General features: G+C 58.4%; 1 protein-coding gene across 1 annotated transcript in view; it reads left to right on the plus strand.

The window, feature by feature from the left end:
• The first annotated feature begins 6 nt into the window (after nucleotides 1-6).
• CELSR3 (cadherin EGF LAG seven-pass G-type receptor 3) overlaps nucleotides 7-16,227 on the plus strand; it is a 31,416-nt gene continuing 15,195 nt past the window's right edge. The window contains exons 1-15 of the mRNA XM_031058200.1: nucleotides 7-2,731; nucleotides 8,945-9,663; nucleotides 11,126-11,274; nucleotides 11,657-11,772; nucleotides 12,146-12,234; nucleotides 12,648-12,805; nucleotides 12,988-13,151; nucleotides 13,614-13,739; nucleotides 13,913-14,082; nucleotides 14,326-14,511; nucleotides 14,649-14,759; nucleotides 15,021-15,189; nucleotides 15,432-15,573; nucleotides 15,749-15,869; nucleotides 16,172-16,227. The exon at nucleotides 16,172-16,227 is cut by the window's right edge and continues 230 nt beyond it. Coding sequence (XP_030914060.1) covers nucleotides 85-2,731; nucleotides 8,945-9,663; nucleotides 11,126-11,274; nucleotides 11,657-11,772; nucleotides 12,146-12,234; nucleotides 12,648-12,805; nucleotides 12,988-13,151; nucleotides 13,614-13,739; nucleotides 13,913-14,082; nucleotides 14,326-14,511; nucleotides 14,649-14,759; nucleotides 15,021-15,189; nucleotides 15,432-15,573; nucleotides 15,749-15,869; nucleotides 16,172-16,227 — 5,123 coding nt within the window. The 5' untranslated portion in view covers nucleotides 7-84. The remainder of the gene's footprint in view (nucleotides 2,732-8,944; nucleotides 9,664-11,125; nucleotides 11,275-11,656; nucleotides 11,773-12,145; nucleotides 12,235-12,647; nucleotides 12,806-12,987; nucleotides 13,152-13,613; nucleotides 13,740-13,912; nucleotides 14,083-14,325; nucleotides 14,512-14,648; nucleotides 14,760-15,020; nucleotides 15,190-15,431; nucleotides 15,574-15,748; nucleotides 15,870-16,171) is intronic.

The following is a 16,227-nucleotide window of genomic DNA, read 5'->3' on the forward strand; positions in this document are numbered from 1 at the left end:
GAGAACCAGCCGGGGGGGACGGCGGTGGTGGCGGTGACGGCCCAGGACCCCGACGGGGGCGAGGCGGGGCGGCTGGTGTACTCCATGGACGCGCTGATGAACAGCCGCTCGCGGGATCTGTTCAGCATCGACCCGCGGGCCGGGCTCATCTCCACCACCCAGGCCCTGGACCGCGAGAGCATGGACCTGCACTACTTCCGAGTGACGGCCACTGACCACGGGGCACCGCGCCTCTCCGCCACCACCATGGTGGCCATCACTGTGGCTGACCGCAACGACCACGACCCCGTCTTCGAGCAGGGCGAGTACCGGGAGACCATCCGGGAGAACGTCGAGGAGGGATACCCCATCCTGCAGCTGCGGGCCACTGACGTCGACTCCCTGCCCAATGCCAACATCCGTTACCGCTTTGTCAATGAACGGGCTGCCCACGACATCTTTGAGATTGATCCCCGCTCCGGCCTCATCACCACCAGCGGGCCGGTGGACAGGGAGAAGATGGAGAAGTACTCGCTGGTGGTGGAAGCCAACGACCAGGGCAGAGAGCCGGGGCACAGCTCCGCCACTGTCAAGGTCTACATCACAGTCCTTGATGAGAACGACAACATCCCTCAGTTCAGTGAGAAGCGCTACATTGTCCAAGTGAGGGAGGACATACGACCCCACACCGAGATCCTGCGTGTCACCGCCACAGACCTGGACAAGGACAACAACGCGCTGGTGCACTACAACATCATCAGTGGGAACAGTCGGGGCCAGTTCTCCATTGACAGTGTCACTGGGGAAATACAGGTGGTGGCCCCCCTGGATTTTGAGGTGGAGCGGGAGTACGCCCTGAGGATCCGGGCTCAGGATGCGGGGCGTCCTCCTCTTTCTAATAACACTGGCATGGCAAGCATCCAGGTGGTGGACATCAATGACCATGCCCCCATTTTTGTCAGCACCCCTTTTCAAATCTCCGTCCTGGAGAATGCTCCCCTTGGCCACTCTGTCATCCACATCCAGGCCGTGGATGCAGACTACGGCGAGAACTCACGCCTGGAGTACAAACTGACAGGGGTGTCGGCTGACACACCCTTTGTGGTGAACAGTGCCACGGGGTGGATCACAGTCAGTGGGCCCTTGGACCGAGAGTCAGTTGAGCACTATTTTTTTGGGGTAGAGGCTCATGACCACGGCTCTCCGTCTTTATCCGCCTCGGCCAGCGTCACCATCACTGTCATGGATGTCAACGACAACCGCCCCGAGTTCACCCAGAAGGAATACTTCATCCGCCTGAACGAGGACGCCGCTGTGGGCACCAGCGTCCTCAGTGTCACGGCAGTGGACCGGGACGTGAACAGTGCCATCACATACCAGATCACAGGGGGCAACACGCGGAACCGCTTCTCCATCAGCACGCAGGGAGGGCTGGGGCTCATCACTTTGTCTCTGCCACTGGACTACAAGCAGGAGAGGCGCTATGTGCTCACGGTGACGGCCTCTGACCGCACCCTGCGTGACAACTGCCACGTTCACATCAACATCACCGACGCCAACACGCACCGGCCTGTGTTCCAGAGTGCCCACTACTCCGTGAGCATCAATGAGGACCGGCCTGTGGGCAGCACCGTGGTGGTGATCAGTGCCACGGACGATGACGTGGGGGAGAATGCCCGCATCACCTACTACCTGGAAGACAACGTCCCTCAGTTTCGTATTGACCCAGACTCTGGGGCCATCACCCTCCAGGCAGAACTGGACTATGAGGACCAGGTCACGTATACGTTGGCTATCACTGCCAAGGACAATGGGATCCCCCAGAAGGCAGACACCACGTATGTTGAAATCATGGTGAATGACGTTAATGACAATGCCCCCCAGTTTGTCAGCCCTCTTTACCAGGGTGTGATCTCTGAGGATGCACCTCCCTTCACCAGCGTGCTCCAGATCTCTGCCACCGACCGGGATGCCCACACCAACGGGCGAGTGCAGTACACCTTCCAGAACGGGGAAGATGGGGATGGAGACTTCACCATAGAGCCCACCTCGGGCATCATTCGCACCGTGCGCAGGCTGGACCGCGAGAGTGTTCCTGTCTACGAACTGACTGCCTACGCTGTGGACAGGGGCATCCCTCCTCAGCGAACTCCTGTCCACATCCAGGTCACCATTCAGGATGTGAATGACAACGCGCCTGTCTTTCCTGCTGCGGAGTTTGAGGTCCTGGTGAAGGAGAACAGTATCGTAGGCTCTGTGGTGGCCCAAATCACAGCTGTTGACCCGGATGAGGGACCCAATGCCCAGATCATGTACCAAATTGTGGAAGGCAACATCCCCGAGATATTCCAGATGGACATCTTTTCTGGGGAGCTCACAGCCTTGATAGACTTGGATTATGAGACAAAATCTGAATATGTGATTGTAGTGCAGGCCACCTCTGCCCCTCTGGTCAGCAGAGCTACAGTCCACATCAAACTCCTTGACCAGAATGACAACAGCCCTGTTCTGAAGAACTTCCAAATCCTGTTCAATAACTACGTGTCCAATAAATCCAACACCTTCCCCTCGGGGGTCATAGGGAAGGTCCCAGCGTATGACCCAGATGCATCTGACCACCTCTTCTACTCCTTTGAGCGGGGAAATGAGCTGCACTTGTTGATTGTAAATCAGTCGAGCGGGGAGCTGAGGCTGAGCCGCAAGCTGGACAACAACCGTCCGCTTGTGGCCTCCATGCTGGTGACTGTCACAGGTAGGGAGTAAAAATCATTGAATCTTTGGTACAGTACCTTTGGGGGGCTCTGTGAGATCCCTCTGGGGCAGCCCATTGTGCATTGGGGATGGGGACTGGTAGCAAGGTTTGGACTGGGGGTCCATTCCAGACAGTGAGTTCTGCTGGAGTGGTGTGAGGGGTGGCATGGGAGGCAGGCTGCTGAGCAGTGCTTGTAAAGGGGCCAAGGCTGGAAATGGTCTGCAAGAACAAAGCATCGTTACTGAGCTGTGAGATCACTTCTGGCTGCTAGTGGGGCACCCTTGGAGGTGTTGTAGCCAGCCAGAGTGTGTTGTGTGCTGTGGGGTGCTGGCCCAGGAAAGAGGCAGTTCCCAGGATGGCCCAGGGGCTGGTGCACTGCTTTGCTCCCAAGCCCCGGTGGCCCTTCTCTCTGCCGGGACTGAGTGCTTCCCTGGCTCTGCACAGCAGGGAGGGATTGAGCTCAGTGCAGGCGGAGCCCTTTTAAACACCCATCTGCCAGCAACAAACAGTTCAGTCCGGACTCTGGCTGTGGCACCTGCCAGCACTTGCTTTGCAGGGTGGCTTATGAAGCCTAGTACCACCTTTCTGCAGCCAGCCTAGTGTTCAGGGTTCAGCTGTGACAAGCCTGAGTGCAGTGCCTGGAACTCTTGCATAGTATTTGTTGTTGGGGTATCCAAATGCAGATGCTAGCTGTAGCTAGGGGTGGCTTTGTGGGGTGTTGGGTGCCCTCTAGCCCAGCTGAGGACAGGACAAAGATGGACCATGGGCAAGCAGGGTTTGGACCTGGAGCTCCCAGAGCCTGAGCTTTGCCTTCACCGCTAGCCTTTCTTAGCATGATCTGAAATGGAGGCATCTGTCCATTGCTGAACCATGGAGGGGCTGCAGGAGGGAGGGCAAGAGCCCTCTCTGGAGGGGCCAAGCACTGGATTGCTAGGAGTGCCTCGGGAGCCGTGCTCTAAACTGTGATGCTCCCCTGACCATCAGCTACCAGCTGCCTTCCCTTTTAGCTCTCTCAGTCTGGCTTATTCTGTCAGAGGAGGATTTCTTTCAAAAGATGGAGCGAGGGCTTTAACAGGAGACCTGTCCAAGGCAATCCTGCATGAGCAGCAGCAGCCTGGCAGTGGGCTGGGGTTCTGTGGGGGTAATTGTAGCTGCAGGGCTGCCCGAGAGCGGCTGCAGCGCCTTGCTGGAGGTGGGGGTGGTTTTGACCTTTCCAGCTTCTGCCCCAGTGTGTTTATGCAAGCCCTGCCTCCTCACACACTTAACCCTGCACAAAGGCAGGAGACAATCACATCCTGAAGTCCTGAATGAGCCGCCTCGTGGCAAGGGGGCCCTTGCAATTAGAATGTCGTCATCTTCCAGCGGGAAGGGAGAATGGGAGAGGTGTGCTCAAAGAGGGGAGAAGATGGAAGGGGAAGAGCTGTTCTGACGAGGGAAGTGAGATGCTGGGAAATGAGCCTTTTGTTGGCTTTTATTTTGGCTGTGGGGGTGGAGGTCTAGTTTGGTTTTTCAGTCTTTGTTGTTGGAAGCCCCCCGCCCAGCTGGCAGCTCCGCGGCCCCGTGCTGTCGCTGTGTGCAGAGCAGGGTGGGTGTGCAGAGCTGGCAGCCAGGACAGTCAGCCCTGGCTGCATTGTCTGCCCCAGACACTGCCTGACAGAGCAGCTCCCTGCTACTGGGAGACAGCAGGAGCAGCTACGAGGGTGCCCCAAGGGTCAGCATCCTAGGAGGAAGTGGCTTCCCTGCCTTTATGGTGCATTTGAGGGAGGCTGGATCCCCCTAAAACACAGGGCAAGGGGCCATTTTGCCTGCCTGTGAGCTGTGTGTATTCTTAGCTCAGCCCCTTGTAGGAGGCAGAAGACTTGGGCCATCACAAGCCAGTGCCTTTCCAGCAGGGCTGAGAGCCTCAAAACTGACCTCAGCTTCTCACAGGACACTTCTGGCTGCTAAAATCTGCTCTTGGCTGCTGAGGATGCAGGACAGTGGGATGGAGGGGCTGTCCATGGCCAGCAGCACTCTGAAATCAGGGCAGTGTGTGAGACTGATATCGTGTTGACTTGAAACCATTTCAGACTGGTTTCTCTGGGCTTGGTGGCAAGTGTGGAGGCTCAGGTGCAGGAGAACGGCATTCATCTTCTGGGCTGGGTGATGGGAGCCTGATTTACTTTCAAGATCTCTTAACTGGTAAAATATTATCAGAATGTTGAGAGGTCTGCCAAAGCCCTTCAGCAGCAATGAGGAATGTTCACTGTACTGATACCCAGCTCTTTTCCTGGCTTCTCTGTCTGGAAGTGTTTTACTGTTCCTCACCTGCAAACATGGAAGTCACCCTGTCGGTCCCCAGAGCACCTTGCTGTCTCTGGGGTGGCCATTGCAGTCAGAATAGTGGTTTTTGCTCTCTTGGACACTGTTGCTGCCACTCAGCAGAAGAGGGCATGGATCTCTTCTTTAGCTTCGTTGCTTTTGAAGCTGGTAATTGTCAGTCTTGGAATTGCAAATGCAATGGCTCAGGGCTGTCCAGCACAAGAGTCAGAGCCCCTTGTCCCTTTTCCTTGCTCCACTCCTTGTAGCTGTGTTTCTAGGACTCCTGACTCTGCTGCATGAATATTCACCAGGCACCAGCTCTCCAGCCACAGGATTTAATCAGAAAGGCTGAGCATTCGTGATTAAAATGCCTCCCATGGGGGGTCAGTGCCTCCAGCCAGCTTTGGGCTTTCTTCTGGTAGCTTTATTTTTTTTTTCTTTCCCCATTTGCAGCAGGTCATTCTCTTAACCATCTGCTTCCCTGTGCTTGGAGGGGGGAGGCAGCCTTGGGTGTGCTGCTGAGGTGGGACAGTGTTAGAGGGGGGTTTACTGAGGAGGGCTATGGGGCCAGGCCTGGCTCCACATTGCTCTGGGGAACTGGGAAAGGGATGTTTGGCTGTCCTGCCTTGGGCTGGGTGATGCCAAAGGCATCAGGTACCCTCCAACTCACTTTCTCCCCCAGGCACAGGCTCCTTGCTCCTGTGAAGCATTCCTGGCCTCCAGCCTGCCTCAGGATGCCCTCAGCATCGTGTGAGCCAAGGCTTAATAGCAGCCATAAATCAGGCAGAAATCTGCTGGGCTCTGAGCAGCCCCTGGGGAGAGCAAGAGCTGTCCCCAGGCCTTGTGGCTGCTTCTGGGGAGCTGGGAGCTGGAGAGGAGAGGGCAGGGAGCCCATGCTGGCCTTGACCAGAGAGACAGCTGAGAGGAGGGGACAAAGAGACAGGGGAGGGAGATGGGACATGACCCAGCTGTGTGGAGAAGGGATCTGGGGTCCTGCCTCACCAGGTGGCTCCTCAGGGAGAGCTGCCAGGCTGGTGGTGCCGTGGGGAGCATCTTGTGCCAAGTGTGACTTGTGGCTTTCCTCACACTCCTGCCTCCCAGGGTCGGGGTGGTCTCAGTTCCCCGTGAGCCTCTTGCAGAGAGGATGTGCCTTGGGGAATGGAGGTGGTGATGCCAGTTCCTTGCCCTGAGCCCAGACAGATCTGGATACCCTGGCGTGTCCAACCAGATGCTGAATGGAGCTATTTGGTTGCTGCTGCTCATGCTGCTCTCTGTGCCAGAGCAGGCAGGGTGTCACACACACACAGAGGTGCTTTCTCACCTTGCTTCCATATGGGATGTTTGACTTCAGAGAGAAGCAGCCCCCCTTTCCTGCAGGAGATTAGCTCCGGGGTGCCTGCGCTGGCACTGGCTCCCCCAGCCTGGAGCCAGCCTTATCTCCAGAGCACCAGTCCCTGTGTGCAGGCTGCCGCTTGGGCAGGAATTTGCAGGGTCACTAGAAAGCTTTCACCTTCTGAAGAGCGGAGAGAGGTGAAAGAAAGAGAGATGTTTCAATTTGTAAATCCTCCTGCACTGCAAACTTCAAACAGGGCTGGGGGAAATCAAAAGGCTTTGCAGCACAGCAGCCAAGGGAAGAGAGGAGCAGTGAAGGCAGCTTTGTACATGAGGCTGGGAGCTGGGGCATGGATGAGGGATGAGCACACCTGATCCTGGTCAGGGATGGGGCTGGCTGGGGTGCCAGGAGTCCTGCTGCTCCTCCTTGCACTGGGTTGGAGCAGGTGAAGCACATAGGGGAGGTTACAGCAAGGCTTGGCATCCAGCATTAGCCATGGGGGTCACTGCTGAGATGTGCTGGTGTAACTGTTGTGTGGCTGGAGCCAGTTTTCCAAGGAAATGTGGGGGTTTGAGGCTCTCAGGTGAATGTGGGGTGGGAGGTGGGAACAACAGGTAGCAGCTGTGTGCTGCTAATGCCCATGGAGCACCAGCATTGGGGTGCTGGCAGTGGGCTGGAAGATGGATTGCTTCATTTCAAGAGCAGTGAGGTTCTTGATGAGCCCCATCCAACATTTCTGGAGCCACCAAGGTTGGCAGAGTCTTGCCTTGCCATGCTGTAGTCTGGGTCTGCCTGCTGGAGCCTGTGCTGGAGCCCAGAAGGAGGGGACCAGGTGGTAGGAGGCATTCTCCTGGGGGTCAGCAGACAGGCATCTCCCCGCCCAAGCTGCCATCAGAGGTGTCTGGGGTATCCTGGGGTTTCAGGATCCACTGTTCTCTGGGAGCTGGGTAGGTGGGGTGGGGCAGGGGCCCATGATCACAGATCTGCCAGGGTGGAAGCTGCACCAGTGCCTGTTTGGGCTGTGCTTTAAACAGGGCTGGGGGAAATCAAAAGGCTTTGCAGCACAGCAGCCAAGGGAAGAGAGGAGCAGTGAAGGCAGCTTTGTACATGAGGCTGGGAGCTGGGGCATGGATGAGGGATGAGCACACCTGATCCTGGTCAGGGATGGGGCTGGCTGGGGTGCCAGGAGTCCTGCTGCTCCTCCTTGCACTGGGTTGGAGCAGGTGAAGCACATAGGGGAGGTTACAGCAAGGCTTGGCATCCAGCATTAGCCATGGGGGTCACTGCTGAGATGTGCTGGTGTAACTGTTGTGTGGCTGGAGCCAGTTTTCCAAGGAAATGTGGGGGTTTGAGGCTCTCAGGTGAATGTGGGGTGGGAGGTGGGAACAACAGGTAGCAGCTGTGTGCTGCTAATGCCCATGGAGCACCAGCATTGGGGTGCTGGCAGTGGGCTGGAAGATGGATTGCTTCATTTCAAGAGCAGTGAGGTTCTTGATGAGCCCCATCCAACATTTCTGGAGCCACCAAGGTTGGCAGAGTCTTGCCTTGCCATGCTGTAGTCTGGGTCTGCCTGCTGGAGCCTGTGCTGGAGCCCAGAAGGAGGGGACCAGGTGGTAGGAGGCATTCTCCTGGGGGTCAGCAGACAGGCATCTCCCCGCCCAAGCTGCCATCAGAGGTGTCTGGGGTATCCTGGGGTTTCAGGATCCACTGTTCTCTGGGAGCTGGGTAGGTGGGGTGGGGCAGGGGCCCATGATCACAGATCTGCCAGGGTGGAAGCTGCACCAGTGCCCGTTTGGGCTGTGCTGTGGCGCCCCTGCAGCCTGAGCCGCTGGCCGGGAGCGCACCCGATGTGCCCTGGGTGAGCTCCAGCTGCTGCTGCTGCTGCTGGCCAAGGTGCTGAGAGACAGGCCGGCGTGCTCCGAGTGTCCCTGCGCGCTCCGAGTGTCCCTGCACGCTCCCCTGCTCCTGCCTGCGAGATTGCTCATGTGGAGCACCATCCCAAAGGGAAGGAGTTTGTTTCCAAGGAAAATAGAGATTAAAGAGAATTAAACAAACCAGAGATGGGCTGAGAGAGGAAGAGATGCAGAGCAGATGGTGAGAAGGGGGGAAGCAGGGAGACCAGCACAAAAGCTTGCGAGAGCCTGGAGGAGAGAGGAAGGAAATGGCAGGAGAAGAGCACAGGAAAAGGCAGCATGGGGAAGGCAGACAGGGCACAGCAGGGAAGCAAAACACCCCAGGCCCTGGCATCAGCTCCTGTGCTTGCCAAACCCCCTGCTGGGACTTCCTTCTGTTCCTGAGCACCTTTGTTCTTCAGAGCTCAGTTTGCTGCTGAGATCCAGGACAAGGAGAAAACCTGAGAGTTCTTTCACTGGGGAGCCTGATGGAGGGGAGAAGGTGCAGCCACACCGGTCACTCCCCCTCCATCCCAGGTAGCTCCCTGCTAGCCCTTGGGGCTGTGGCTCCAAGCTTCCTTACCAAGGGGTCAAACACTGGGGTGCAGGGCTCTGCCCTGGGCTGGGAGGTAGGAGGCCTCCAAGAGCAGGCAGAGACCTGCAGTGTGTTCCTGTTGCCTCCCACAGACGGGATCCACAGCGTGACAGCTCAGTGTGTCCTGCGCGTGATCATCATCACAGAGGACATGCTGGCCAACAGCATCACCGTGCGCCTGCAGAACATGTGGCAGGAGAGGTTCCTCTCCCCGCTGCTCTCCACCTTCCTGGAAGGAGTGGCCACCGTGCTTGCGACGCCCAAGGAGGACATCTTCATCTTCAACATCCAGAACGACACAGATGTGGGTGGCACGGTGCTCAACGTCAGCTTCTCAGCGCTGGCGCCCTGGGGCGGGCGCTACTTCAGCTCGGAGGAGCTGCAGGAGCAACTGTACATGAAGCGCATGGTGCTGACGGGCACCTCCATGCTGGAGGTGCTGCCCTTGGATGACAACGTGTGCCTGCGGGAGCCCTGCCAGAACTACATGAAGTGCATCTCCGTGCTCAAGTTCGACAGCTCGGCGCCCTTCATCGCCTCCCGCTCCACCCTGTTCCGGCCCATCCACCCCATCGCCGGCCTGCGCTGCCGCTGCCCCCAGGGCTTCACTGGGGACTACTGCGAGACAGAGATCAACCTGTGCTACTCCAACCCCTGCCTCAACGGGGGCATCTGCACCCGCAGGGAGGGCGGGTACACCTGCGTCTGCCGCCAGCACTTCAGTGGTGAGTGTGGCCCTGGGGGAGGGCTGGGAGCATCCCTTGGCACCGCTGTCACCATGGCAGGTGCTCTTCCCACCAGGGCAGTGGGTGTCACAGCCTCTCTGTGCCTGCAGAGTCCAGCTCTGCTCCCAGCTCTGTGTTTCCATGGTGCTGCGTGTGCAGGGCTGAGGTTGCCATAGAAATCTGTCTGGTAGGGAGTTGGCATGGAGGACTCTTGGGGACCCTGGCCATCACTTTTCACCCCTTGTCACAGAGCAGGAGGACTAAGCTAGACTAGGCTAGGCTGGGGCACAGGAGGTTTCTTGGCTGTGCCCCATGCTAGGAGGGTGATGGGCTCTGGGACCACTGGAGTCCGTCTGCTGTTTTCAGCCTGTGCCAGTGTTCAGCTGGTCTGGCAGAGGTGTGGAGCCACACTGGCCCCATGTGCAGTGGTTGAGCTGCAACCCACCCAGAACAGAAGGGGAGGCTGGGCCCAGGTGCCCCACCAGGCAGGATCTGATCCAGGCAGGCCTGGTCCTTGCTGGGGGGCTGGCAGGGGAATTCACAGTCCAGCCAGAGTCTGGTTGCCACAAGTTCCCAACAGGCTGTGGAGAACTGACAACTGGAGGATGAAGGCAGGTGGCCTCTGGCTACTGAGGAGGGATCCCCTGCCTTGCTCTCGCTGTCAGGAGGGAGGATGGCAGCAGATGGCTGCCTGGAGCTCGTCTGTAGGTGGCTCCTGGTGAGATAAGCAGAGTCAGTGGTAATTAACCTCCGGCATTTGAAGCGTGAACAGCCATTAGCAGAAGGGTTAATGAGCTCATTTGCCTGTCACTTCATGCTGTCTCCTCATCCTCCTTGTGTATCACAGAGCAAGTAATGGGAGCAGGGCCTGGGGTGTAGGACTTCTGCTGAGTGGTTCCCTGGGTTCTGTGGGAATAGCACAGGAAAAGAGGCTGACAGATGCCTTGCACTTCACTGTTGAGCTGGCATGGGGCATCCCTGTTCCCCATGCCAGCAAGGTGACAGGGTATTTGTTGTTCTCCATGTGGTTCCCACTTGCATGCAGTGTTTGGAAGCTCCCAGTGCCATGGGTGACACTTCTACAGCTACTGACAGGAGCTTGGTGGCACTGGGCTGTCCCCACACGCCAGAGACAGGACTGAGATGCCTGTCCCAGGTTTGTGTGGTGGCAGGGCCCAAGGAGGCACTCTCAGCATTACCAGGACTTCCCTGGTTTGCTTCTCCACTCTTAGGACTGTGCAGCCCAGCTGTGGCCAGTGCCCTCCTGTCGCATTCCCACGTTGTACTGGATCCAAAGTTGTCCCTTCAGCCAGACCTGGCATCACACCCAGCCCAGTGGCTCGTGCTGGGCTGGCAGTGCTGGCTAGCTCACTGGCTGCCATGGGGAACACCTGGGTAACACTTGGGGTGTCATACCCTTCCCTGGCCCCCAGCTGCTCCACAGACTCCTTCCCTCAGCTGCCCTGTCCCGAATCCAGGCTGCATTCCCGAGACAAGGAGCCCGTGGGTGGCTGTGCATGGTCCCAGCCTGTGGCCTTGCTCCCGCAGGGGAGCACTGTGAGGTGCTGCCGCTGCCAGTGCCCGGCGGGCGGCTTCGAGGCGCCCTTCTGCCAGGTGTCCACGCGCTCCTTCCCACCGCGATCCTTCATCATGTTCCGGGGCCTGCGCCAGCGCTTCCACCTCACCCTCGCCCTCTCGTGAGTGCTCTCTCTCTCTCTCTCTCTCCCCCCTCCTCTGCACAGCAGCGTCCTCGGTTCACCTGGCCCTGCGCTGGTGGCTCTTGTGCACAGTGCGCTGGGCTGATCCGGGGGCTGCCTGGTGCTCTCCACACCCCTGTGTCACTGGCTTGCTCCCCCATGGGGCTGCCCTGGCAGCTTTGGCCAAAGGGCTCTGAACCTGCCCTGGCATCAGCTCATGCCTTCCTGCAGTGCTGCTGCCGGCTCTCTGCCTCCATGCCAGGCCCCCAAACTCAGGTCTTAGTGTCCCTGTGCTGGGATGCTGGTGCATGCCACGGGAGAGAGGGGATCTCCACGTGCTCCTTGCACACACCCTGCCCTCCTTCTTCCTACCCTGCCCCAGGTTCAGCACCGTGGAGCCCGGCGGCCTCCTGCTCTACAATGGGCGCTTGAATGAGAGGCATGACTTCCTGGCAGTGGAGATCATCCAGGGGCAGGTCCAGCTGAAATACTCCACAGGTACACTTGGCCCTGCCTCTTGTGGGATTTGTGTCATGGGAGCTGTGGGAAGGCCTGTGCTCAGTGGGAAGAGTGCTGCTCTGGGTGGAACCTGTGCTAAGGGAAGCAGGGTTAGGAGGTATTGGTGAGCATCAGTGGATAGCACAGGAGATGAGTTGTGTGTATCAGGACTCTCCCTGGCCTTAGGAGTGTGGTTTGTGAGCACAAACCAGGACAAGCCCTTTTGGTGTCTCTGCTGCTGTTCTGTCCTGTTGTGTCACTGTGAGCTTCACAAGTCCATCAGCAGCACAGTGGGTTTGGTGCCTCAGGAAGGGTGGGAACATCTGAAGGCTGTGTGCCTTCCCTGAGCCTGCCATCACCCCTGTCTCCTCAGGAGAGTCCAGCACGGTGGTGAGCCCCTACCTGCCGGGGGGTGTGAGTGATGGGCAGTGGCACACGCTGCAGCTCCGCTACTACAACAAGGTACGTGTGCCCCAGCTGGCCCCAGCACTCGTGGCTCTCTCTCCCCATGAGTGAGCAGCGCTGGCTCTCCTGTTCTCTGCCTCTGTCCCATGCCAGGGGCCCTGGAGAGAAGGTAGAGCAGGTTGTCAGCCCTTGGGGATGGATGCAGGGGAGCAGACAGCTGGGTGCAGGGAATACTGACACTCAGGACCTCACTTGGAGGCTGCAGGGATGTGCTGCATGCAGTGTCCTTGCCCATGTCCCTCTCTGGTGCTGCTTGCTGGGCTCAGCTGGAGGTTTCCCTCCTGCATTGCTCACACCTCCAGGAGCACAGCTGAGCCTGGGCTGCTCAGACTTTTCCTTGCTGTTGTGTGAACCCTTGGGTGCTTGGGTCTGGGGCCTCTGTGCTGCTGACACCCTTCATTTGCTTTCAGCCCAAGGTCAGCACCCTGGGGGTGGTGCAGGGCCCCTCCAAGGACAAGGTGGCCATCTTGACAATAGATGAATGTGATGCTTCAGTTGCCCTGCAGTTTGGCAGCGAGATTGGAAACTACTCCTGTGCTGCAGAAGGTGTGCAGACCAGCTCGAAAAAGTGAGTTCCTTGGAGCTGCTGTGGGGAGAGGTGGTCCCCTGTGGAGCCAGGCCTTCCCATCCAGGACCTTGGCTGTTTGTGCCTGTCCCTGAGGAGGTTCTGCTTCCCAGCCCTGTGCACTGGGGAGCTCACTGAGGTGAGGTCACTGTACCTCTTAAAGCCCTGGGCCTCTGATCCTGCAGGTCCCTGGACCTCACAGGTCCCTTGCTCCTTGGAGGGGTCCCCAACCTGCCAGAAAACTTCCCCATCACTCACCGGGACTTTGTGGGATGCATGAGAGACCTGTTCATCGACAGCAAGCGCATCGACCTGGCCTCCTACATTGCCAACAACGGAACTGCTGCAGGTACCAGTGCCTCCGCTCCTGCCAGCCCTGCCAGGGATGGATTCTGCTTCTCACACAGCACTGCTGCTGGGCTGTAGCAGCATCGTGGCACCACAGGTGGAGCTGAGCAGATTCTCACTGGAGAACAAGGCCTTCAGGTCCCCCTAAATGATCCAATGCCCACCTCAGCTAACGTTCTGGGAATGTCTCCTGATCCCAAGTGCAGAGCCTGTTGAGCTGGCTGACCTGGCAGATGCCAGATCATCAGTCCAGCTCTACAGTATCTTTGTTCTGGCATAAGGAGCACCAACAGCCTTAACCCTTATCCCTGAGCAGGCAGGGTCTGTGTGGAGACACTGAGCAGCAGGGCTTGCCCCTCTGACAGCCTGGGGCAGGGCCAGCAGGCAGCACTGCCTTTCCATGTGGGCTGGGGGGAGGTGGTGAGCTGGTTGAGGCTGATACAGGTGGCTTTGATACCTCCAGGCTGTCATGCCAAGCACACGTTCTGCGACTCCAACCCCTGCAAGAACGGTGGCACCTGCTCTGTCAGTTGGGGGACCTACTCCTGCCTCTGTCCTGTTGGCTTTGGGGGCAAGGACTGCCACCATGGTGAGTGAGGGGGCACTGCTGGGCACGGGCAGGGTGGGATGCAAGGCTGTGCTGGGGTTGCTGTGGCAGCAGAGTAATAGATCCATGTGAGATGAACTAACTCTGCTGTCCCTGCATCTAGTGCTCCCTGTGAAGTGCCCTTCCCTTCTCCTCACCTCCACTTTCCTTTCCAGCCATGCACCATGCCCACTATTTTCAGGGCAACAGTGTCCTGACCTGGGACTTCAAGGCAGACGTGAAGATCTCGGTGCCGTGGTACCTGGGGCTGGCGTTCCGGACGCGCCAGCAGGATGGGGTTCTTCTGCAGGCCCACGCGGGCCAGTACACCACCCTGCTCTGCCAGGTATGGCCACAGCCTCAGCCACAGCACCGTGGGCCAGCCTCTGCTGCTGTCTGCCCCAGGAGGGCATGGGGACCTTGTCCTTGTTCTCCCTGCTGGCTCCATCCCAAGCAGAGGGTGGCTGAGGGGAGAGACATTTAGCAGGGATGGATTTCCCTCCCCGTGCTTTGATGTAGGATGGGCTGGAAGCAGCCAGGGTTGATGAGGTTTTTTCTCACTAATGGCATTGCTGTTCCCTTTCTGCAGCTGGCTGGGGGCCTGCTCTCCTTCATGGTGAGCAGGGGCTCAGGGCGCAGCACCAGCCTGCTCCTGGACCAGCTGCAGCTCAGTGATGGGAAGTGGCACGACCTCCAGCTGGAGCTGCGCGACGTCCACAGCGGGCGAGACTCGCGCTACATCATCACCCTCACCCTGGACTTTGGGCTCTACCAGGTGGATGCTGGTTAAGACCCTGGCCCCAGGAGCTGTGGGGGATGCTTGGCAAACACAGGCAGAGCTGTGCCTCTGCACCCCCTGAGAGGGCTGGGCCAGGGCTGGTGCCCATTGCCTCGTGTTGCTCCCTTCTGCAGGACACAGTGGTTGTGGGAAACGAACTGCATGGCCTGAAGGTGAAACACCTGCATGTGGGGGGAGTCCTGGGCTCTGGCGAGGTGCAGAATGGGCTGAGGGGCTGCATACAGGTGAGTCCATTGCTCTGAGCCTTCCCTTTTCAGCAGGTTTGTTATGTGCAGAGTTGGAAACACAAGTCTGGCAACTGCTGCCAGCATCCATCCTGCTGCTGTCACTGTCCCTCTGGGCATTCAAGGCTCTGAGGTGCCATGGGGTAGCGTTAAGTAGGGAGGATGGCGAGTGGCTGCTGCTGGGGGTTTGTGGAAGGCAGGAGAGCTGCAGCCTCGTGTGTCTGCCCTGGCTTCACTGTGAGTTTGTCACCCGCACTGCAGGGTGTGCGCCTGGGTGACAGCGTCACCGGGATCGTGCTGCCCAAGCCCAGCCATGCCCTGCGGGTGGAGCCTGGCTGCAGTGTTCCGAGCCCCTGCGACTCCAACCCCTGCCCAGCCCACAGTGTCTGCAAGGATGAGTGGCAGAGCTACTCCTGTGTCTGCCAGCCAGGTAGGACCTGCAGCACCCTGCCACTCCTCTGCTCTTCATGCCTGCTTATCTTCTCCTCTGCCCCTGTGACTCCCTCCTGGCCTGTGACTGCTCTCCTGTCAAGTCACATCCCTGTCAGACACTTATCAGTTTTTCTGGAGGGCAGAATCCCTCCTGAGCCCCCTGAATTCACTCCTTGGTACTCCAGCACCTCTCAGGCAGAAGGTATTTGCTTTACCTGGTGGTGTCTGTCCACACCTCAGGGTACTACGGAGGGGACTGTGTGGATGTGTGTCACCTGAACCCCTGCAAGAACAAGTCGGTGTGTCGCCGCAAGCCAGGCTCGCGCCTGGGCTACGTCTGCGAGTGCAGTGAGAACTTCTTTGGGCAGTACTGCGAGCACAGGTGAGATACAGGGCAGGACCGTGGCCTTTGGGCCTGGCTCCATGCTGGCCTCTCATCCTGCATGTGTAACCAGGGGCTTCTCAGTGCCACCTTCCTCCTTGGAGCTGCTGACTGGTGGCAGAACAAGGCCTGGGGAATTTGGTTGTTGTAATATCAAAGCTATTTGTTTCCCTAGGATAGACCAGCAGTGTCCAAAGGGCTGGTGGGGAAACCCCACCTGTGGGCCCTGTAACTGTGATGTGAACAAAGGCTTTGACCCCGACTGCAATAAAACCAACGGGCAGTGCCACTGCAAGGTGAGGGGCAGCTGTGCCAGTGGGGACATGGACCATGGCTTCTCTGAAACCCTGCTTGTTCTTGATGCTGTTCCTTGTTCCCCCACAAAGGCCTGGCAGTTGCCCAGGTCCTGTTTTGTGTGCCCATATCTGGGCTGGATCCCTGCTCAGCTCCTCTGTACAGCCTTCCTGGACCAGCATGGTGGTGATGGGAGCAGTGGGGTGCTTGAAAATTGGGAATGCCTTGACCTTCTCTGGCTCCAGGGGTTTCCCAGCCTGCTGTCCTATTGGGCACTCTGATGACTGTCCCCCTGTCCTCGCAGGACTTCCACTACCGGCCCAGGGGCAGTGACACCTCCCTGCCCTGTGACTGCTACCC

Source organism: Geospiza fortis, unplaced genomic scaffold (assembly GCF_000277835.1).
Source record: "Geospiza fortis unplaced genomic scaffold, GeoFor_1.0 scaffold78, whole genome shotgun sequence".
NCBI lineage: Eukaryota > Metazoa > Chordata > Aves > Passeriformes > Thraupidae > Geospiza > Geospiza fortis.